The sequence below is a fragment of the Saccopteryx bilineata genome, chromosome 2 (genome assembly GCF_036850765.1).
Source record: "Saccopteryx bilineata isolate mSacBil1 chromosome 2, mSacBil1_pri_phased_curated, whole genome shotgun sequence".
NCBI lineage: Eukaryota > Metazoa > Chordata > Mammalia > Chiroptera > Emballonuridae > Saccopteryx > Saccopteryx bilineata.
In genome coordinates, this window is record NC_089491.1 from 36,543,385 (window position 1) to 36,568,448 (window position 25,064).

The 25,064-nt window shown below is 38.1% G+C and overlaps 1 protein-coding gene across 2 annotated transcripts in view; it reads right to left on the bottom strand.

The window, feature by feature from the left end:
- The window catches only part of ZCCHC7 (zinc finger CCHC-type containing 7), a 256,276-nt gene extending 237,205 nt beyond the window's left edge, over window positions 1-19,071 (bottom strand). Inside the window, exons 1-2 of one of the 2 annotated variants that reach the window (XM_066256737.1) lie at window positions 18,968-19,071; window positions 12,325-12,952 (exon numbers count right to left, since the gene is read on the bottom strand). In XM_066256737.1, the coding sequence (XP_066112834.1) occupies window positions 12,325-12,931 (607 nt within the window). In that variant the 5' untranslated portion in view covers window positions 12,932-12,952; window positions 18,968-19,071. Of the gene's footprint in view, window positions 1-12,324; window positions 12,953-18,963 lie in introns of both variants that reach the window. The other variant, XM_066256738.1, reaches the window with a different exon arrangement.
- Window positions 19,072-25,064: the final 5,993 nt, after the last annotated feature.

The following is a 25,064-nucleotide window of genomic DNA, read 5'->3' on the forward strand; positions in this document are numbered from 1 at the left end:
CAAAACTAGATGATCTATGGTACAACCATTGCATTTCATCTGTTAAATCTGATAATAAAGGAAACCTCTCAAATTAGAACACCTCTAATAGAAGAAAAAGGGAGTTTAGACAACAACCAAAACAGTCATGGTGTTAAAAACCAATACAAATATTGCACAACTTAGGACCTGATGAATTTTTACCAGTAACGCACCTATTCAAAAACATCTTAAATATTATGAGCCTTTTAAGGAAAATATTTCACACACATAAAAATCAACCATACTATATTAAAGTAAGAACATATTAACAGCAATATTTAAGTTATATTTATTCTCCCACAAAACTTACATTTTTAAAACAAACCAAAACAGCTGAAGTACGTATAGGATACTGAATGAAAAGCAAAATACTAGTTACATGGAAATGAAGTAATTTTCAAGTATTTAGAACAACAACAAAATTTTACTGGCAATTAAAATCTTCCTTAAAAGTGGAAATTAATACTATTTCTAAGAAAAATCACTGACAAAATTTCACTTTTGTCTAAATCAAACTGTATCAGATTTTAAAAATGACTAGAGCAAAGTAAGGAATAAGGTGTTAACTTACAGGATTTAACGTAATTGCATACCTTTTCTTTAAAAAAAACCTCCTTTCTTTAGTTAAATTTGCTATTTTCTTCTATATTCTAAATTCCGCTCAACTGACTTTTCAAAGTATATTTTTTCAATTACTTAGTAATCTTATTTATCAGCTATAAAGTCTATTCCCCACATCTTTCAAATGTCTTATTAACTACAAATATGGAAAGAGTACTGGAAAGTGTTCTAGAAATTAGGGCTTTTCCTTCCTAGAGTAGATAATTCTGTTAGAGGCACTATATTCAGTTACAAAGCAAAATCAAATGTGACCTACGCACTTCAAGGGAACTGCCAATAAAAACACTTTCTCTCAATAAGTAACTCTAGACAGACAAACTTTCATATTGAGTAATTATAAATTAACTATATATTTGGGCAAAAGCAGGGGAGGAGAGTACAAATTATTTTCCCATTATAGAATTGTGCCATCTTCCCTTAAAATCAATTTACAAGAGTCAAGTTTGACAGTTTTCAAAACTATGAGTAAAGCTGAAATTCTAAGGTAAAAACATCATAGAACTAAAAGTTATATATTTAGCAAGATCCACTTTTAAATAATCTATTATTATATTTCATTTAGATTTGAATCCAAATATATATTACAAAAATAATTTTTAACCCAGAATTACATGTGATAGCTCATTCTATCAGATCAAGATTTAAAAACTAAAACACATCAAGTATATTCCTTTAGATATTCTTAAGTATAGCTGTATAATTGAAAAAGAAAATGTGACCGTATATACACATGGTGGATGCTCAATTAAAATATTTATTTATTATAAGAAGAATCAACAACAATGTGGCAAATAACTAAAAATACCAAAAACTTAACCATGACAGTAACTTTAATTTATAACAAAGCAAAGATAAACAATGACTTAGTGATTAAAACTTTTGGCTGAATAAGTTCTATTAAGTCAACATTTTTACTTTATTAAATGTTAACAACCAGGGGAGTGTTAGCAAGAGATCAGTCAATCACTTGGAAATTAAATATAAATTTAGCGGAGTCTTAAAAACAGGATCTCCTACTTAAAGACATGAACTATCTGACGAGCCTTTACTGTTACAAAGAAAAAGAATGCATATTCTCTATATTCTGTACTTCTTGTGAAAAATGATTTAAATTCTACTAATATCTAGTTTCCATCATATTTACCTTCTGACCATAAAAATATACTGTACATAAATTATTCTTTTCTTACACAAGGGGGTTCACTATATGCAATACATTACTTTGATAGCAAATAGCTGTAAGAAAGTTACATTTAAACACTCTTCACCCAGACATTAGTATTTAAGTTCCTAACACAAGGAGATAAAAATGAAAATGTTGCCCACCTAACTGTATGCTTCTCTACTCCAAAAAATAAAAAAGTAAACCTGTAGATGAGTAAATAATTTGTAACAGCAACTAAACTAAGTCATTATTCAATAAATATATATTATGGTATTTTTTAATAAAACAGTTTTCAACAAATGTAGTATATTGTGTATAAAAATCAAATCACTTTCTCAAAAAATGTCAAAAAAGTAGTAAAGTTTAATCCTCTTCATAGGTACTTATCGCTGTTGAAAAGCTACTGTAAATGAATTTAGACTAAAAGTCATAAATTGACTTTGCAGGAATGCATACCCAACTTGCTGATCAATAGTGAAGTCACAAAAATTAGCAGCATACAATATCAACATTCCAAAATGTTATTAAAATCCAACCCAAAGCTGCCTTAGCATTTCTGGGATTTCTAATGAGATTTTCAGTCTGCTGAACAATGGCCATTAAAAGCTTTCAAACTTCACTCTGTTCACAAGGAAAGTTGAAATTGAACATTTTTATTTCTTCTCTCCCTATGACAACTTCACCATGGAACAGTGAATAAAACAGCTCAAGTCATTATGCTAATTAGAAATTAAATAAAAAGATGCCCTTACAATAGTTAAGTGTAAGGTGACATGCTACAACTAGAGACACAGTTCAAAAGCAGCTTTAGGAATTGTGTAGTACCAGCTTACAAAAGCTGAAAACATCAGGGAGGGAGCTCCTTGATGCTCTCGGTCACTGGAAGTAGCATATGGTTACTTTTCAATTATAAGGCAGAAATTATATTACACATCAATGAGAAGAATGTCAAACAGCAACCCACTCTTATGACCTATTAGGCCATGAAATCTTTTCAAGAAACTATATTTATTGAAATTAAGCTGACTAGGTATCTGATGAATGCAAAAAGTGGAAGAGAGAATTATTTATTACCTTAAAGATTTGAGAAGTATTAAAAGCAAAGTTTAATGAATTAAAATCAGTATGGTAAAGATGGTAAGGAAGAACACAAGTTATGAGATGCCAAAGGTATAGTTTAGGACATGCTCTACTTGAAACAACCCTACATAAATACACACTTTAAAAAAGCTGTCCTTCAACTAACTTACAGCACCTGGTCCCTCAGAGAGAATTATCTATGTGTCAAAAAGTTACATAAAGCATTTTTTAAAGGAAAAGAAATAGGAGATATGTAAGCAAGAAATAGGTAGAAAATATTAGAATAAAAATAATGAATAAGTGGCCCTGGCCGGTTGGCTCAGCGGTAGAGCGTCGGCCTAGCGTGCGGAGGACCCGGGTTCGATTCCCGGCCAGGGCACATAGGAGAAGCGCCCATTTGCTTCTCCACCCCTCAGCCGCGCTTTCCTCTCTGTCTCTCTCTTCCCCTCCCGCAGCCAAGGCTCCATTGGAGCAAAGATGGCCCGGGCGCTGGGGATGGCTCTGTGGCCTCTGCCCCAGGCGCTAGAGTGGCTCTGGTCGCAACATGGCGACGCCCAGGATGGGCAGAGCATCGCCCCCTGGTGGGCAGAGCGTCGCCCCTGGTGGGCGTGCCGGGTGGATCCCAGTGGGGCGCATGCGGGAGTCTGTCTGACTGTCTCTCCCCGTTTCCAGCTTCAGAAAAAAAAATAAATAAATAAAAATTAAAAAAAAAAAATAATGAGCAAGAAATATTGGTCAACATCCTGAACATATACAAAACATAAATACCCTTTTCTCATTTACATTAGACTGAGATGGATGTCTAAAAAATTCATACTATCAAGGACCTGGCCAGTTAGTTCAGTTAGTGTCATCCAATACGCCAAGGTTACGGGTTCAATACCTGGTCAGGGCACATACAAGAATCAATCAAAGAATGCATAAATAAGTGAAACAACAAAATCAATGTGTGCCTCTCTCTTTCTCTCTCTTTCTCCCCCCCTTTCTCTAAAATCAATAACTTTTTAAAAATACTATTAAAACATTTAATCATATTAACCACATGTTCCAGGGGTAGTCAACCTTTTTACACCTACCCCCCACTTTTGTATCTCTGTTAGTAGTAAAATTTTCTAACCATCCACAGGTTCCACAGTAATGGTGATTTATAAAGTAGGGAAGTAACTTTACTTTATAAAATTTATAAAGCAGAGTTACAGCAAGTTAAAGCATATAATAATAATTACTTAACAAGTACTTTATGTCGGAATTTCGCTAAGTTTGGCAGAATAAATCTTTATAAAACAACTTACTATATAGTTAAATCTATCTTTTTATTTATACTTTGGTTGCTCCACTATCGCCCACCATGAAAGCTGAAACGCCCACTAGTGGGCAATAGGGACCAGATTGACTACCACTGTGTTAAAACATTAATTAAACATCAATGGTACCATACAGCCTTAAGTTTCTGTCAGTGTTTTCAGCTTCTATTTTTCCTCTTTGCATTTAACCTGAACTTTAAATCCTATCCATTCTTTAAGACTCAGTTCAACAAGCCACTTTTCTATTCAGTCTCATACTTTGCCTACCCACAGTAATCTTTCTTTAAAAGTCTATTACATTCATCTGAAAATTATTATGGTCTGTTCTGGGGCATCTCTTATATTTGTAAAAATATATACATTTAACTGGTATTAAAGCAAAGTTTCCATATTGCCATGCATTTTAAAGTTTTTAAAGGTAGGAACTATACAGCAATTCTTGAATCCCAACATCTTAATGGTATAGCGGCTTTTACTTTGGAAGCATCCAACAAGTGTAGTGTTGGATGATTTTAAGACTTCATACAGATTTACTTTTAATTAGTAGATCATAAAATGTCACCAAAGGAAATAAACTTTGGTTATGGAAAGTGCCATACTAGAGACATATTGTTCAGACACAACTTGAGTTCACAAAGAAAACTTGAGAACTTCTAACTAACAACAACAACAACAAAAAAGTAGAAGCAACATGTTCGTGCTTGCCACAGTGATCATGAACTGATCTTGCAATCATAAGAGTTTTGTCAAAATATTTCCCTATACATCTCTTTAATCTATTGTCTCATTTTAGCTTTATAACCATAACAAAATAAAATTTATTATTTTACCAATAAAGAAGTTAAGTTACCCAACCTCACAGCTAGTCAATTGCAGAGCTACAATAGATCTAATAACTACCACTAATTGAGGATCTATATCTATGTCTGTTACGTCACCCAGAAGTACACATTAAACTGAAACCATCAGCCAAACAAGGTAGAAATGGATCCAGGTAGAAAAAAACAGCATATGTAAAGATCCAGATCTAATAAAATATGACACATTTAAAAAACTGAAATTCAAATAGGTAATCCACTCTAATCAAATTTTAATTAGTTATCAAGTCTTGGTTGAATGCCTAATAAATGCCAAGGATTCATCAATTGCCTCTAAACAAGTTCTTCATTCTCTGAAATTATAGCTTGTATCCAAAATTCTTATATGCACATTTTAGGACAGAAAGGGACTTGACACAAAAAACAGTTAAAAGATTTACTGACCTAAATTGGTAAAAGCCATAGTTTTACTTCAGTTTCAAACGCTGTGATTTCACTTTAATCAAGTCAATTTCACTTCAACTTCATCTTGAAGTACTATATATATATATAAAGAGTACTACTCTATACACAAAGGTAGAAATTCATCTAAGATTTGCTAGATAGCCTCTCTGTGCTAACAAACTAAAGGAGCAATGTGCCAATTGTACATAGTACAGGGGCTCTACACTAATGTTCAATTCTGCACCATTAGCAGTCACATACTAGAAAGTAGTATGGCTTCTTCAAGTCTCAAAAATGCTATATTCTTCATTCTTCAAATGTATTTTTTCTAAAATTTGAACCTATTATATTTTTGCTAAATCTAAGCCTTTCAAAATTACTAAATGAGAATACATTAAGACCAAGAATAGCCTGACCAGGTGGTGGCGCAATGGATAGAGCGTCGAACTGGGATGCAGAGGACCCAGGCTGGAGACGCAGAGGTCGCCAGCTTGAACGCGGGCTCATCTGGCTTGAGCAAAAAGCTCACCATCTTAAACCCAAGGTCGCTGGCTCAAGCAAGGGGTTACTCGGTCTGCTGAAGGCCTGTGGTCAAGGCACATGTGAGAACGCAATCAATGAACAAGGTGTCGCAACGAAAAACTGATGATTGATGCTTCTCATCTCTCTCCGTTCCTGTCTGTCTGTCCCTATCTATCCCTCCCTCTGACTCTCTCTCTGTACTTTATAATAAAGAATAAAAAGAAGAAAAAAGACCAAAAGTAAGTGTAAAGTGTGCTTCTAAAGTAGAATTAGACTGTTATACATTTGTTTAAAATATATTTTAAGACTAAAACAAGTACATGAATCATCAACTAGTCTGAGTTACTATTCATTTACTTCCAAAAGTATTTGTTACATTCCTAATGAATTCAGCTCAGATTAGTGTAGAACACACAAAAAAATAGTCCACAGACTTAGAAATGAGAAATATCTTTACATAGTACTATGGACTAATCTCCAGAATATACTGTTAACAGAAAATACAAAGTAGAGCAAAATGAGGATAGTATACCACTATTTATTTTAAGAAGGAGGAGAGAGGGTGGAAAAATATATACAGCCCTGGCCAGATAACTGAGTTGACATTCGAGTATCATCCCAATACACAAAGGTTGTGGGTTCAATCCCCAGTCAGGGCACATAAAAGAACAGATCAAGGTTTCTGTATGTCTCTCTCTCTCCCCCCGCCCCCTCTCTAAAATTAATTAATATATTTTTTTAAAAAGATATATACAGGCCCTGGCCGGTTGGCTCAGTGGTAGAGCATCAGCCTGGTGTACAGAAGTCTCGGGTTTGATTCCTGGTCAGGGCACACAGGAGAAGCGCCCATTTGCTTCTCCACCCCTCCCCCCCTCCTTCCTCTCTGTCTGTCTCTTCCCCTCCCTCAGCTGAGGCTCCATTGGAGTAAAGTTGGCCTGGGCGCTGGGGATGGCTCTATGGCCTCTGCCTCAGGTGCTAGAATGGCTCTGGTTGCAACAGAGCGATGCCCCAGATGGGCAGAGCATCGCCCCCTGGTGGGTGTGCCGGGTGGATCCTGGTCAGGCGCATGTGGGAGTCTGTCTGACTGCCTCCCCGTTTCCAACTTCAGAAAATACAAAAAAAAATAAAATAAAATAAAAAAAAAAGAGATATATACATATTTGCTTTTTTATTGTTTTAAATGTAAGGGGAAACTATCAATTGTGTTTTAACAGTTACTTATTAAGGAAAGGGAAGGAACAGGGTAAATACTGGATAAAAGGTCGATTTCTCTGAATATATTTAATCTTTTCTTGTTGATTTGAATTTAGAAACTTATAAACATTTTATATACTTATAAAACAGATTAAATGTTTAAATGATCATAGTACAAAACAAACATATCAAAAGCAAAATAAAACAAATGAACCTAACTATGTATCTAGTTGATAGCTTAATCACAGTAAGGGAAACCTGAATTTAAGCAAGCTTCTAGATCTAGCAGGAAATACAAAGAACAGTAGAGTACATTAAATAATATCACAAAGTTCACACTACAAGAAATTCTAGAAGACAAACAATCCAGTTAGTAAACAATTAAATTATAATAAAGAAAACACACACGCACACACACACACACCCCAAAAAAGAAACAAGAATCTACAAAGGACACAATTTATCAACCAATTACAATAAACAGATTCAATTCAAGCAAACTGTAAGAAAAAAAATTAAGGGCCAAATAGGGAAATCTGAACACTAACTGCTTGTTTAATGACAAAAGAATTACCGGTAATTTGTTTAGGTGTGATAATGCTATGACTGTTTCTTTTTTTCTTTTTTCTTTTTAAAGTGGCAGGGAGAAAGACAGAAACATCTAGCTGTTCCTGTATCTGCCCTTACCTGGGATCAAACCAGCGACCTCTGCGCTTTGGGACAACACTTCAACCCACTGAGTTATCCGGCCACAGATTAATGATTATGTTTCTTAAGAAGAATCTCTATCTTTCAGAAATACATATTACGTAAAATACACAGATGTATGTATATGCATACACAAGATGGGGCAAAGTAGGTTTACAGTTTCAAGTACATCAAACAGTTTATTTTTGTATTGTTTTTCATACCAACAACTGCAAACTTACTTTTGCCCCACCCTGTATATGCATCCTTGATTTGCTTCAAAATAATATAGGGGCTTGGAGTTAAAGATAAGAAAAGATTAGTCATAACTTGACAATTTGTTGAAGCTGGTTATTGGAACATTGAGTTCATTATAACATTGTATTCTTGTATACTTTAAAATTTTCATAGAAGAAAGAAACAGCAATTACTCTAGAGCTAATAATATCCCTTCCCTATGCAGGAAAAGAAGTTGCTGACAATTCTTCTATAATTTTTACAGCATTCATTGTCTCCTCCATCATTTGGCTGTCTTCTACATTAATCCTTCCCGAACTTGAGATCACCCTTACAAATTAAAAAACATGCTACGACCTGACCTGTGGTGGCGCAGTGGATAAAGCGTCGACCTGGAAATGCTGAGGTCGCCAGTTCAAAACCCTGGGCTTGCCTGGTCAAGGCACATATGGAAGTTGATGCCTCCAGCTCCTCCCCCCTTCTCTCTCTCTCTCTCTCTCTCTCTCTCTCTCTCTGTCTCTCCTCTCTCTCCCTCTCTGTCTCTCTCTCTCTCCTCTCTAAAAATGAATAAATAAAAAAATAAAAAATAAATAAATAAAAAATAAAAAAAATAAAAAAACATTCTACGGCCATGGCCGATTAGCTCAGTTGGTTAGAGTGCCGTCCCAAAACACCAAGGTTGCAGGTTCAATTCCTACTCAGGGCATATATAGGAGGGGACCAATGAACACACAACTAAATGGAGCAACACATGAATGCTTTTCTCTCCCTCTCTCTCTCTCTAAAGGGAAGAGTAAAGGAAGTGAAGGAACTTAAGCCTAGACCTTAGAAATAAACACCTATTTCCCTCAATAGAGAAAACTGAGAAAGCCAGATGTAACAGGCACTGAAGGCCTATCTTTTAGCATAAATTTATTATAAGCAAAACCCTCATCATAAAACTGCATATGCTGAGGAAGGCTATGCTGAGCACATTACACGAATGTTACATCCCCAAGGCCTCAATGGAACCTCAGGAAACTTACCTTATATAGTCCTTCATATTTCTATATGCTACCTCAAATTCACTAATCCTATCTTTTGTAAAGAGTTAAGTTTTCAACCACATCTATAAACAGTATTTTCAGACACTTAACTCCCATGGGTAAGAGACCTCCACAAATTACTTAACTTATTATATTTTATCTCTTCAGTGAAACACAAGCCACTATGTTGTTGTTTTTTTACCACTTTAAATCCCCCTCTATGTAGTCTATATAGAGTAGATGCTTAATAAATGTTTGTGCATTTTAGCAATTAATGAAAAACAAAATAATATATATAGCAAGGAATTACTCTAAATATAATAAGACCTCTGAGTATGAAAAAGACCTGCCCTCAAAGAGTTTCTAATTTTCTTCTCTTCTCTTCTATCCTATTAATATTCCAAATATGCCACAGTTTTGGGGAGGGATAGCAGTACACAAAATAGTTACTGCTGCTATTTAACAATCATCATTTCAAAAGTATGCCAGAATTTCCAAAATCTTCCACTGACATGAAAAAAAAATATTTTTTCCAATAAAAACTATTATATAAACTGAACCAGTCCTATCCCCAGATCTTCTTATGAACGATAACAATGATTAGAGATTAATAATACACTCAAACAGGCATCAGTACTGAATATACTGCTTATGATCTGGAAAGAGATAGGATTACAGCATAGCAGATCAAGGAAATAAAATAGGAATATATATTTGAATATGTGTATAAGTTGACAATAGTCAAGCAAGTTAATTTGTAGAACTGCAGAATTTGTTTCAATTTGGCTGGAACAAAAAAAAATCCTAAGAGCAAAAAGTAGAGATAAATTTCAATATGCATAATAGAATACCCTGAATGTCTGGAATCAATAATTACTTGGAATTATTAGGTCTTGTATCAAACATTTTTACTAATACACACACTAAACTTTAAAGGAATACATACCTATAAGAATAAATCAGTTTCTTTAAAAAGTATAAATGAATGAAAACATGAGGAATATTTATGCAAAAAAGCTATTCTGGAAAAACATAAGCCAACAAAGCAACAGCTATAGAAAACAGAATACTAAGAGAAAAAAAACTTATAACAAAGAGCCTACTACATAGAATTGTGCAAATCATATAGAAATGTGCAACACAACAAGTCATCATAAAAAACAATGTTAAGTGGAACCTCGTACATTACTGGTAGGAATGCATAATGGTGCAGCCACTACGAAAAACAGTTTGGCAGTTCCTCAAAAAGTGAAACAGAAATATCAGTAATTCCATTCCTAGGTATATAACCAAAAGAATACCCAAAACAAATATTCAAATAAATACCTATATAAGAATGTTCACAACAGCACTGTTCACAATAGCCAAAAGGTAGAAATAACATATTTGTACATCAACAAATAGATGAATAAACAAAATGTGATATATTCACAGAATGGATTATTACTCAGCCTTAAAAAGGAATAACGTACTAGTACACGCTACAACAAGCACAAATCTCCAAAACATTACGCTAAGTAAAAGCCAGACACAAACAGTTACATATTGTATAATTCCATTTACATGAAGTATCCAGAAGAGGTAACATTCATAGGAATAGAAAACAGATTAGTGGTTGCCACCAGAGTCTAGAGAAGGAAGAAATAAAAGGAACTTTGATGGGTACAGCGTTTCCATTGGATGTGGTGAAAATATTTTAGGGTTTCCTCTGAATGTAGTGAAAATGTTCTGGAAATACACAGATGTAATGGTTCTTTAACATTTTGAATAAACTAAATGCCACTGAATCAAACATCTTAAAATGGGTTATTTTATGTTATGTTAATCTCACCTCAATAAAAATAAATACAAATATCCCCCCAAAACAATGCCATTCTTCTCCACTCTATGAATATTTAATAATTTAGTAATTACTGGTATGTCTCTTCCCTTTTAAAACTAATTCAGACATATATACCTGACTCTATCTCTTACTTGGTCCCCCTACCCTAATCTACCAAATAGGTTTAATCTCTGCTTTAAAAGTCTTTTCCTTCTACCTAAAGTCATTATCAGATCTCCCTTATTCTGACAAAACTTTACTTGATTTTGCTTTATGTTCTATTATATTTCTTTCCTATGTACTATTCTATTTCTTTTCTTCCTTTTGCTATCAAATTCTCAGTGTTGGCCTGCTGCCTGAGGTACCTGTTCTTATAAATAAAACTTTGTTGAAATAACCATTGCATTTCTTAAGAATTCTGCCCACAATAAGGGCAAAGTTAAGTAATTAGGAGATCCTGTGGTCTGGAAACCTGAAATATTTCCTATCTGGCTCCTTACTTAAAGTTTATCAATCTCTGGAGCTCCAAAGCATGATCTACATTCAGTATCAGCATTTCCTCTGAAGACAAGTGGGTAGGTACCATAAAAGGTGGTGGAGTAGCAGTAAAGTACCATGAGTAAAAGGGCATTTCAGGACCACTAGTTTAACAACAGTGTGCAACGAAGATATGTATTTTTAAAAATCGCTTAGGAAACTACTACAAGAGACTTGGCATTAGGCATAAAAGGTAAGAAATGAAAGGGATTTTTTTAAAGAATAAGCATCAATACTAGATGATTACATAGACAGAGGAGACAAAGCTAACACTGAAATTTCAATCCTCAATGATGTGGCTCTGAATGTGCATTCTCTCCTACAGTCTGCTGTTGTCTGACAGCTTTTCAGTTTCCTACCTTACTGACTATGGAGTTCCTACCACCTTAATACTAATTCCATATCCTCTGTGTACAAGGCATTCCCCATGTTTGCTACCTGGCTAACTCCTGGGTAAGCAAATCACTTAGGAAGAAGCACTCTGAAGAGAGTTGGTTGAATGAGAGCACAGGACCAATGTCAGAGGTGGATAGAGTACTCACCTGTAGTACCAAGCAGAGAGAGAGGGAAACTAAGATTTCAGGTCCAGAACTGGCTCTAGCCAAACAGGAAGAAGCAGCTATAAAACTGCTTACAGCAGAAGCAGAGTCACTGATATTCTGACATACTCTTTCTGATGTTCAGACAGACCACCATTAGAGTAGCCATTGGTAAGAAAGTCTCATGAGAAACAAGGCAAAATAAAAGACCACAATGTGAGGAATTAAATGGAGCAGACCCCTTTTGTCTAGGAAAGCAGTCTTCTAAAGATGATACTACTTTTCAAAATGGCCAATATGATACTAACCTTCATTAACAGAGTTATCACATCCCACAAGATTGAGAAGGATATCATCATCTTTATCATCAACTTCACATCCCAGCAGCATCCAGCTTTCCACGTTGTCACTTTCTGAAATGGTGCTCTCTTCCTCTTCACCTGAACTGACCTCTATAATCATAACCTCTCGGATGTTACCCGATCTCGCTTCAGGTTTAGGCTTCTCAATATCCCTCTGGCGTTTCTTATCATCCAACTCATCAGAATGAAGAGAAGCAAAACCTTGGGTCTTTTCTTTTGCTTGGACTCTAAAATTCTTTCTTTTACATCTATAGATACTATCTTCATCAGACAAAGTGATGACCTCCGACCCATCGGATAGCTGGATAACCTCACTATCTGAAAGGATAATTAAGTTCTTCTGATTTGGCTTACTACTAAATGACTCAGAATCACCAGAGTTCTCTTCCTTGTGGTCTTCCTCCGTGATGACATTATCAAGATCCTGGGCATAATGAACTTGGCTGTAGAGCTGAAATTCCACCTCACTATCGATGCTCAGTTCACTAGATGACTCTTCACGATAAAGGTCATCTTCATATGCTTCTATAGTCTCGTAACCACCAAACATCATGGAAAGTTGGTAACTGTGATGCTGTTAGAGAAAGTCACACAAAGAATGCATTTTTAAAGCTCAGATAATGCCTGTTTATTGCTAACTTTTATTTAAAGGCCATCACTTTTCTCAATGACATATTAAAATAATCTTTTCTCTTAGAGAAGCTTTTTTCAAGGATTTCTAAATCTAATTATAACCTATTCTAATAATGCCTACCTCTTCCAAATGAAAACTCTACCAACAAACTGAGTTATAGTTATTAAAGGAAATATCGTACTTTGCAAGTGTATTGGAAAGGAAAAATAGGTTGTGATCTACTGCTTCAGACACCAAATACTTTTACTCTAAAATGTTAAAAGTCAAAAATATATTTTAGGTAATTCTCACTATTCCGTCCATCCTTCATCTTCTTCTTGGTACTGGATCTCACCTTTTTGAGTATAAATTCTCATATAGGAATATTACTTCAGCTACGACTAAAATCTACAACAGGTAACAATTACATTTACTGTTTTGTGTATACTTTGTCAATTTAAAAAATCTCATGGCTTTCTAATCCTTGATCAAAAAACTACATAAAAATATCTGATAAGGCCCTGGCCCATTGGGCTCAGTGCTAGAGTATAGGCCTGGTGTGTGGATGTCCTGGATTTGATTTGTCAGGGCATACAGGAGAAGCGACTGTCTGCTTTTCCACACACACACCCCCTTCCCTCTCTCTCTTCCCTTTCTGCAGCCATGGCTTGATTGGTTCAAGTGCACTACCCAGGCACTGAGGATGGCTCCGTGAAGTCACCCCTTCAAGCTCAGTTGCAAGCATGGCCCCAGATGGGCAGAGCATCCGCCCCAAACGAGAGTTGCCAGGTGGATCCCGGTAGGGGCACATGTGAAGTCTCTCTGTCTCCCTTCCTCTCACTTGGAAAAGAAATATATCTGATAAACCTGGTTTACTGCGGAGGCAGCTATAAAGATATGTATAAAATATAAACTTACTAAGGACCTAAAATTGAGGCAAAGTTCAGCTTTGGAAGAATTTTATTTCTGATTGTGAGCATGTTAAATCTTGTCATCCTTCAACTCAGCTTAAACACTGCTTTCTCAGAGAAGCTTTCCTTGATCGACCGGACTAAATTCAGTGTCCCCTTCACAGGCTTCCATAGCACTTTCAAAACAATCACATTTCTAATTACTAATTTAAAGTAAATCTCCCACAAGCACATATCACACACTCCAAGAGGGCAGGAACTACTATATGCTTTTGGTTAAACAATGGGTCCCCAAAACCCAACAGAGTACTATTATTTAGCAGGGCCTCTATAAAAGTCTATTGAATTAATAAAGAATAAATGAATAAATCATCAGGCATTTGTTCTTCAGCCCTGATAAATCTAATATGTGCCCAAAATATGGAAATTATGATGGGATAGATTTTGCAGTTGTCTCCAACTATTCTCATATTATCAACCAAAAAATCTATACAGTAGATGTTTCAATTAGGTACTTATGGAATATTGATCAAAATGAGAGCTCTAGAAAAATAACTCATGTTTGTTCAAAAACCAGAGACAAATAGAGAACAATAACAATGACAATTTATTCTTTCTGTTCCCCTTTAAGCTACACAGATAATAATTTAGAAACACTAGCCCTTTTCTCAATTTACCAGTTCTCTGCTCAAAATGTCAGGGTGTTCTGATGGTAGTTTTAGAGATAAAACTAGCTGACTTCAAGAAACAAATAAATAAGAGTCAACAATGGAATTATTAGAATAAGAAGTTTTTACAGAAATAAAAAAAGCAAGTTTTGCTGTATTTTTTTTGTGTGTATTTTTTTGTATTTTTCTGAAGTTAGAAGCAGGGAGGCAGTCAGATTCCCATATGCGCCTAACCGGGATCCACCCAGTATGCCCACCAGGAGGTGATGCTCTGCCCATCTGGGGCATTGCTCTGTTGTGGCTGGAGCCATTCTAGTGCCTGAGGTGGAGGACATGGAGCCATCTTCAGCGCCCAGGTCAACTTTGCTCCAATGGAGCCTTGGCTACAGGAGGGAAAGAGAGAGAGAGAGGAAGGAGAGGGGGAGGGATGGAGAAGAAGACGGGCACTTCTCCTGTGTGCCCTGACTGGGAATCGAACCTGGGACTTCCATACGCTGGGCAAACGCTCTACCGCTGAGCCAACCGGCCAGGGCCTTGTTGTATATCTTAAACTTACACAATGTTGTATATCAATTGTATCTCAATACAGCTAAATTTAAAAAAAAAAATGAGCCTGATCTGTGGTGACACACTGGATAAAGCATCAACCTGGAACACTGAGGTCATCAGTTCAAAACCCTGCACTTGTCTGGTCAAGGCACATATGGGAGTTGATGATTCCTGCTCCTCTCCCCTTTCTCTCTCTCTTTCTCCTCTATAAAATGAATAAATTTTTTTAAATGTTTAAAAATAAATAAATAAATAATGATTGCTCTGGCCAGTTGGCTCAGTGGTAGAGCATCTGCCCAGCATGTAGATATTCCAGGTTTGATTCCCGGTCAGGGCACACAGGAGTAGTGCCCATCTGCTTCTCCACCCCTCTGCCTCTCCTTTCTCTCTAACTCTTTCTTCCTCTCCTGCTGCCAAGGCTCTATTGGGGCAAAGTTGGCCCAGGAAACTGAGGACGACTCCATGGCCTCTGCCTCAGGCGCTAGAATGGCTCAGTTTGCAACAGGGCAATGCCCCAGATGGGCAGAGCATCACCTCCTAGTGGGCACGCCGGGTGGATCCCAGTAGTGTGAGAGAAGGAGTCTGTCTCTCTGCCTCTCACTTCTCACTTCAGAAAAATACAAAAAATAAACAAATAACTTAAATTAAGTTCTGAATTAACAATACTGTATTGTATACTTGAAATCTGCTAAGAGAGTAGATCTTAAATGTTCTCCCTGGAAAAAATAAAAGGAAATATGTGAAGTGAGGGATGTGTTAATGAATCTTAATATGGTAAATCATATATGTACATCAAATCATGTTGTATGTCTTAAATTTGCTGTTATTTGTCAATTACATCTCAATAAAGATGGGAGGAAGACACAAACTTTTATTGCCTTTTTTCTTCTAAAAAGTACGTTTGTTTTACCTGTTCCCTTCTTGCACTGTCATTCAGGTTGCTATGCTGTTTTCATACAAGCTGAATGTGGCTGTCTGAATAATAATGCTCATAGCATTTACCAGTTTATATTGAAATGTTAGCCTCAGAGGAATTCAAATAAAAGATGAATCCTTTCCTTTTTATTTAATAGGTAAATTAATTCTGAAAGAAGTCAAACGAATTATGCTTCCTTCAAAATCCTCACTGGATCCATCCTGAGGATCCAGTGTGGACTTAAGATAAAACATAATTCCGGTGCAGCACAGAAAAAATTAAAGAGCTAAATTACAGAGTTACAAATTTGTACTACTCTTGGAGCCATCCCAAAGGAAAGGGATTAAGAATACAGCCATAGGCACACCTGTGAATGTATGCCAAAAATAAACTACAGAAATATAATAAAAACTGACTTCCTTGGGTCTAAGGGTTTATCTCTTTCCCTGAAATGTAGAAAAATGAATTTAACAATTTAGCCCCTATGGCCTTTAAGAGGATTTTGTATCTCCTGTACTTGAAAACTGTGCTCAGCATAACTTGCTATTCTATTTATGTAGTTTATGTATGCCAGGGTTAAGGTTTGCCTGAGGCTATTTTGGTTTATGTTACTACTTTAATTACATTCAAATGCATTTAATTTGCTTTTTTTTAAAAAAAATGTATACTCAGAGGATGAATATGAAATATATCTTGTTTCAGAAGGCTTTCTCAGCTTTCTGATCAATGCATATACACTTCTCAAGCATACTTAACTAGATAACATAAAGTCCCTAAAAGAATCTCAGAATTGTAAATCTGGTAGAGACCTTTCAGATTATCTCACACAACACCCTCAATTTACATTTAAGGAAATTGAGGTCCAAAGAGATAAGGAGGACTATCCACAGTTTTGTAGCTAGTTAAGAACATAACTAGGATGAATTCACATTTCCCTGACTCTCAGTCAAGTGTTCACTATAATTTTTTTAATTTTTAAAATAATTTCAAATATATATTATATAATATATATATATAAAAGCCTTCCTTCAAAGCTATATTTGAATTAATTTTACACCTAACTTTACTTCACAAATATCCATTTTACTTCCCAGTGGAGTATAAAAACCATGAAAGGGGCATTTTAATGGGAAGGCAAAGCACACATTGAGTTTGTCAGTTTGCCACTCAAGAAACTCCCAAATTGGTACTCAAAGTTTATAGCAATCCCATGGCCAAGAAAGATTAAGGTTATGTTAAGAAACTAAATAGTAGTTTGGGAATGAACTTACCTAAACAATTAAAATGTTTTAACAAATATAAAACAGCCATAGAGAGTAACTGCAAAGGCTCTCAACATTCAAAAGTGGGAGCAGTATTCATTCACTGAATCTTTAAACTAGATAACTGAAGGCTTCTTCAAGCTTTTGGATTTTGCCATAAAATCTTTAACACCAATACATACTTCTCTATCAGTCTACCAACTGATCATTCTGGACCTTTTGCTCCTTTATTTCCTTCCAAAAAAACATTTCTTCTGGGTAACAGAGGTACCCTTCTCAAGGAAATTTAAATTCGCAGCTTGATTTTAAACCCAGTTTTTGTCAGACAGTGATCAATAGTTTATTTTCTACCTCAAATCTAACTTACTTTTAATGAGCTATCCTGACAGTAACAGATATGAAGTTGACTCTGTTAACATGTCTGCTCAATTCTTCAAAAGTGACTGTCAACATGAAGAAAATCTGACTGTAGAGACCCCAAACATGCGTAGAAGTCACACAAAAAAGGAAAGAATACAAGATGTTGGTGGGAAAAAATTATGCTAAATTTATTCAGACAAGTCCAGCTGTTCTTGGGATAAATAAATCCTCTTATGATAACTCCTCTTATCTCAAAGCACTTCCTTTACCTTTCCTTCATCTCTTTCCTTTGCCCTGCTATATATCTTATCTTATCCTTGTGACTATCTTAACAATCCTCACTTTCACTTATTCCTCAGTACATTCCCCACCCTCACATTCTCTAGAAAACAGCAATGCTCATTGTCGCAAAGCATGATGCTGTCGGAAATATAAACACAGCCCACTTAAAAGTCGTTAGACGTGATAGCCTAAGAAGTATTCAAAACGCAAAGTCGAGATCTGGAAGGACCTGACAGTCACTAAGTTGAACGATCTCCTTTAGAGAAAGGAGGTCTGAGAAGCTTATTTATTCTTCGAGCTGTAAAGAGCTCCTAAGTTCAACCTTGTACTCTGAAATAAGGGTAAATTCAGTCTAAAGATGCGATTTCTGAAGTCACCAGCTAATCTTCGGTAGAGCCGGGCTACACCTCGGGCCTGCTGCCCTCCAGTCAGTTTTCCCACCGCACCAGCAGCTCACCCTTAAAGTTAACTGCGGGCACACGGGATGTGAGGGATAAAGGAATCAGCGAACAGAGCCCCCATCACCCCGTTTTACATGAGGGAAGGAGCCCATTTCCCGAAATTCTTGTGACCCTGCAGCTGCTGCTGCTGACAACAGAGGCTGGAGCCGGCCCAGGACTGTTCGGTCCTCAGAGGTCGGGCCCTCTCTCCGTGCGGCGGGACCTCCGCGTGAAACTGACTGACCGGCTTCCCCAAAAGACAGGAGAAACTTGTGGGTAGTGGATGGAGGTAAAAACAGGCAGAACCGCCTTCCCCACCGAAGCCATGGGCGCCCCGCCCTTTTCAAACCACGACATCAGGCTTTGCCCGGGCGAGGGAAAGCGCAAAGCCCATCTGGTCAGCCGCGCGGGGCAGAGCCGCACTGAGGGGCCACGATCCGCGCGCCCCGCCACGGGTATGGGACAGATGAGGGACTCTGAGCCCGGCGAGCGGACACGCGCTAGTTCCACAGCCCAGAGAACGAGGCGGAGGGCGGGCAAGGGTCCCCCAGTCACGGGCGGCTTGGGGTCCGTCACACACATACTCACTGCCGCAGCTGCGACCAGGAAGCACCAACCAGGAACCAAAACGCGTAGAGGGACGGGGAGGGGCGAGGACAAATGAGGTAAGGAAACCTCGTCCGTGTGGACCCGGGAGGAGGGTAGGCACTTCCGGGGAAAACACAGCTCCTGGGAATCATCTTCCGTCCCCGCCCATCCTGCGGGCCCTCTGTACGCATGCGTAATATTTGTTAACCCTTTCCTTCTCCTCTAGTAATCTTTTGGTTTGCCTTTATTGCTTTTCCCCTTTCCCTTCACTGCTTCTTTCAAATATACCTAACATGCATATATAATCGGAGACACTTTCTTAGAATGACTTTCCCAGAAGATATGCTGCTTACCTGGCAGAACCAGGGGGAGGTCGCACCCTTATGTGCCCGCGAGAAAAACTACATCTCCCATGATGCCCCTGGACGGGTTTCAGGTGGGCTCCGCCTCCTCCTCTCTTGACTTCGTGGATCACTTTCCCTAGGCCAGGTGACAGAGGATCCCAATCAATACTCTTGTAGGCAGAAGGATGCCCGCAGCGGGCGGCTTAACCAGCTGACCCATGGATCTCCCCTCCCCGTACCCAGCAAGGAAGAAATCTCTTCGAGATCGCCTGGCTTCTAACTTATGTACACTAGGTGACCTACGCAGGTCCCTTCCACCTCTAGCTCGAAGTTGAATTTAGTTCATAATAGGGCGTTTCCGGCTGTGTTTTTGTTACAAGGCAGCAGATTTAACTCTGAATCTTGAAGAGCTGTACTCTTGCTAAAGATTGAAGTGAAGACTGAGCCTTTAGAAGTTTCCAGAGGCTACACGATTGTGTTGGGAGCCTCTGGCTTTGGTTCCTGTTCTCACACTTTAATACTTAATAATAATAAACCCCTCTATACAACTTTACAAATAAATAGTTTATCAATTTGCTAGCCCTTAAAGACAAGCTTAACATTGATCTTTCGGCCAACATTAATTGAACATCTATTAAGAGGCAGGCAGTGTTAACAACTGCTGGTATAGTGGGGTTTTTTTTCTGAGACAGACTTAAAGGGAGAGAGATGAGAAGCATCAACTCAAAGTTGCCTCACTGCAGTTGTTGACTGATTGCTTTTCATACTTGCTTTGGGGGGGGGGGGCTCGTGCTGAGCCAGTGAGTGACCTCTTGCACAAGCCAGAGATCTTGGGATCATGTTGATGAGCCCACGCTCAAGCCAGAGACCTCTGAGTTTCCAACCTGGGTCTTCAGCATCCAGGTAGACATTCTATCCACTGCGCCACAACTGGTCAGGCTATAGTACAATTTATAAAGTCTATAATCACATAGACCAAAAAGTCTAGTGTGGAACACAAAATTCAGATAATTTGGTTATAAATCTCAGAGTTTGGCCAGAAAAGTAATTAGAAAATTTAATTGAAGTTATGGTAAGTGCAAGGAAGGACAGGGTATAATGAAAGGTAAAATTGAAAGACCCATTTTGCAAAAGAGGAAACAACTGAGAAATGAGTCACAGAGATTACTAGATTATTTAGTTAACATGTATTGTGTAAAACAAATGTTATCTTAATAGAATAATATATTGACCTTTTATCAAGTGGAGGTTTATTTTTAATTGCTATTTCACGAAAAAAGGAAACAATTCAGAGAAGTTAAGTTGCCCAAGTCCACAAGCTTAGAAAATGCTCCAAATCACTGTACTCAATCCCCACACTCACTCATGCATTCCACCAAGGTTTACTACATTCCCGTGTTCAGAATGTTTTAGTTCCCCCCACACACTAAGTTATTTCATAAAATCTAGAGTCCTTTGGATGGCATAAAGGGCAATTCATGAGCTGAATCTGCCTACCTATTCACCACCATGTTAAATCCTGGGTAGTTGCCAGAATATACTATGCTCTTCCACATCTGTGCCTTTAAAGAGGGCATTCCCACTCCCTTTAAAGTCCTTCTCCCTGGCCATCGAACACACTGCTATCCTCCTCTGCTTATGCCCTGGGTCTTCGGAGAAACCTTCCGACAGAACAGGCATTTCTTCCACTAGGCTTTCCTACACTTTGGACAAATCTCCATCAAGGCAATTATATTCTGTTTATCTTATAGTTGTCTCCCAGCTGGATTGTGGACTCCCTGATGGTAGAAACTTTGACATTTTATCTTTGTAGCTTCCACAGCTAACAATGCTTGGCAGACAATGAGCAATCAATAAAGGTGTTAAAGGAATGAAAATACTCTTAATTCCACGTACACTCTATAAAACCAAGAACCAGATGTGGATCCATAGCTGTCGGTGCAATGTGAAAACCATATCATAATCCTCAATAACTGAGCTGCAATGCAGTGTAGTGTTCTTTGACATTAAGATGGATATAAGGAGCTGTAAGGGTTCCAAGGATAAAGAAATTTCTAAGGAGAACAGTGTATATACACACTGCCTTTACTTGAGTTCTCATTCAGATGGCTTTTAGAAATCATAAGACTCAGTATCCTATTGCAGTGATGGGGAAATTGAAGCTCAGAAGGGAAGACTTGCCAAGAGTCACTCACATATCAAAGGCAGAACTGTGCAATACAAATCTCTGAGTCTCTCCCTTTAAGGTTGCCACACACACAGTATTTGTCTTTCCACTTCATGCTGACTCTGGTCCCCACATTTTGAGATCGTGGGTGGCAGAATACACAACTATCCTGAAGCCTCTCTTACAGAGAATGTTCTTAAGAGCCTATTTATGTGAGGAAGGAAGCATCTGCTTTCCCTGGGACAGTGGTGGTACCACATGAACAGTGAGCAACTGAATTGGGTGAGGGGCCAAGACAAAGGGGCTGACATTGATACAGATAGCAGGGAGGATGAGGTGTGAACTGTAGCAGGCAAGAGACACATAGTATTTATCCTTACTCTTCCGTTGCAAAGGGAGGAGCTACCTCCTTTCTTTTATTCTATTTTTTTAGTAGTACCTAGACTCTCTGAGAACTACTAGTCATTTTGACTGCCTTTCAGTTACCATTCATTTGCTGAGAGGCTACTATGTAACAAGCCCTTGCTAGCCACTTGAGATATATTGTCTCTCTCATTCTCAAAAAACTCTGTAAGGGAGGTGTTAACCCATTTCACTAGAATAGAAATTGTAACTTGACAAGGTCATGTGACTTGCTCTAAATTATACAGATTCAAACCCACATCTTGTCTGAATCCCAAACCCATGCTCTTTTCTATGCCCAAAGTTGCCTTTCAAAACTAAACTCCTTGAGGGTGGAGACTATGATGACCTCCTCCTATCTCTACACCCAGCCCCAAGGCCAAGCACATAGTAAACTCACAGAGAATGCTTGTGGAGTGAGTGGACCCAGTATGAAATGTCTGTCAAATGAAGGCCTGGGTGCAGTATGAACAGTGTTGTGGGACAGCAGAGTAGGGAACAACTGGCTGCTTAGGGGAAATAAAGAAACCCCCTTCCTTCCTATTAAGAAGGAAGCCAAATAAGTAGTCAGAAAACAACCAACAAGCCAGCTTTCTAATGGCAAAAAACACCAACAGGAAATTCTCCGGAGAAACCCTAAAGGCCATGAACTATGATAAAGAAGTGCTCTCTGGCCAGTTGGCTCAGTGGTAGAGCGTCGGCCTGGCGTGCAGAAGTCCCGGGTTCGATTCCCGGCCAGGGCACACAGGAGAGGCGCCCATCTGCTTCTCCACCCCTCCCCCTCTCCTTCCTCTCTGTCTCTTCCCCTCCCGCAGCCGAGGCTCCATTGGAGCAGAGATGGCCCGGGCGCTGGGGATGGCTCCTTGGCCTCTGCCCCAGGTGCTGGAGTGGCTCTGGTCGCAACAGAGCGACGCCCCGGAGGGGCAGAGCATTGCCCCCTGGTGGGCAGAGCATCGCCCACTGGTGGGCGTGCCGGATGGATCCCGGTCGAGCGCATGCGGGAGTCTGTCTGACTGTCTCTGACTGTGGAAGGAAGGAAGGAAGGGAGGGAGGGAGGGAGGAAGGGAGGAAGGGAGGAAGGAAGGGAGGGAGGGAGGGAGGGAGGGAGGAAGGAAGGAAGGAAGGAAGGAAAAGAAGTGCTCAAGCCAGCAATCTTGGGCTTCAAACAGGCAACCTCAGCCTTCTAGATCAACACTCTATCCACTGTGCCACTACCAGTCAGGCAACTATGTTCTTAAATGTATATACAAAGATAGTTTATGATAGACAAATGTAAATAACATAAATATTAATTAATAGGGAATAAAATAAATAAGGATACATCTATCTTTTAAAAGAATTATATGAATCTGTATGTACTGATATAGTGAATGAATTCCAAGACATACAGTTAAGTGAAAAATTGCAGAGCAATAGGCTTATTATGTACTCATTTTTGTTATAATTAAAAAGGTAAGTGTGTATATAAATGCATAGAGAAAATACTGGCTAGGCACCAACTGATAACCACTGAGGAGGGGAATGGAAGTGGAGGGCAATGGAAAGGGACTTTTACTTAAAAAAAAAAAAGCAAGACATAATTCATTGAGAAGAATACCACATCACTTAAGTGACATTCCTACCAAAAGCACATAACCTGAATATAATCATGAGGAAACTATTCGACAAACAAAATGAAGGACTCTATCTCTTAAAAAATGTCAGTGTCATAAAACACAAAGTTAAACTGAAAAACTCTTCCCTGATAAAGGACAGCAGCGAAAAAGCAAGAGACATGACACACAGTAAGTACAACGCACGGTCTTGGATTTTTTCTTTGCCATAAAGGATATTATTGGAACAGTTAGCAAAATTCAAATAAATCTAGTGCCGTTATCAATGTTATTTTCCTAATTTTTATGATTATATTATGATTATATAAGAAAATGTCCATCTTGTAGGCTACGCGCACTGATGTACCTAAGAGTAAAGGAGTATCATCTGAAATTTATTTTCAAGGGGTTCAGAAAAAAATGTTAGGGGAATGGAGAAGGAGAGAAAGAGGATAACACAAATGTGGTTCAAAGGTTAACATTTGAAGAATCGGGGTAAAACGTATATACAAGAATTCTTTATGACAATTTTGCAATTTTTCTCTAAGTCTGGAATTATGTCAAAATATAAAATTCAAAGGAAAAAATAAAAAGAATGAGTAAGTTCACCAGATAGAAAAGTCAGGGGAGTCTTCTGGCAAAAGAACAAGAGAAGCAAAAGAAACTAACAAGTGTGAGTCACATGTGTGGAGAAATAACCAGTGACTGAGTGTCCAGAACATACATACCATGGTGTGGGGAGAAAGGGAGCCGGGGGAGGCCAGAAATAATGAGCAGCCCTGGCTGAGTAGCTCAGTAGAAGCATTGAACCAATATGCCAAGGTTGAGGGTTCGATCCCCAGTCAGGGCACATACAAGAATCAACCAGTGGGTGCACAGATGAGTGGAACAACAAAGCAATGTTTCTCTCTCTCTCCCTTCCTCTCTCTCTCTAAAATAATATTTTAAAAAAAATTTTTTTAAGGAATGATGAGCAACCCAATTCACAAATGGACGTAATCACTGCTACTTAATACTGCAAATAAAGATTTAGAGCCTGTTTTATACCCAGTGTCAATCCCTGCAAGAAAACACTTGAGTTCTTCTGGCTGCCCAATGATTTTATTGGCAGTTTCTCCTCATCCAGTGACTATAGAATAATGACTAAAAGGGACATCTAGCACAACTCCCTTATTTTGCAGAAGGGAAAACTAAGGCCCAAAATGGAGAAGGGATTTGCAAAGTCCCAACAGAAGTTAGTGTTAACACTGGCATCAAGTTCACCATTCATTATTCCTTCTATGGCATCAAAGTCTTAAAGGTTGAGGCAGAAATAGAGGCTGGCAAGTAAAACGACCAAATGTTACCCTTTAAAATTTGTTTCTTATTTGCCACAAATATGAGCTTACTACCTGTATACAAGGGGTCCTCGGGTTATGACACAGTTTCATTCCTACGACAGTGACATAACCTGAATTTTGGTGTAAGTCAAAACACACCTTAGCCTAACACAAATAGAACACTTGTGCTTTTAACAGTCCAAAACAGCAACGGTCCAAAATGGTAAGGATACAGAGGGACGCCAACTCCCTCACTCGTATGCTATGTTAGAA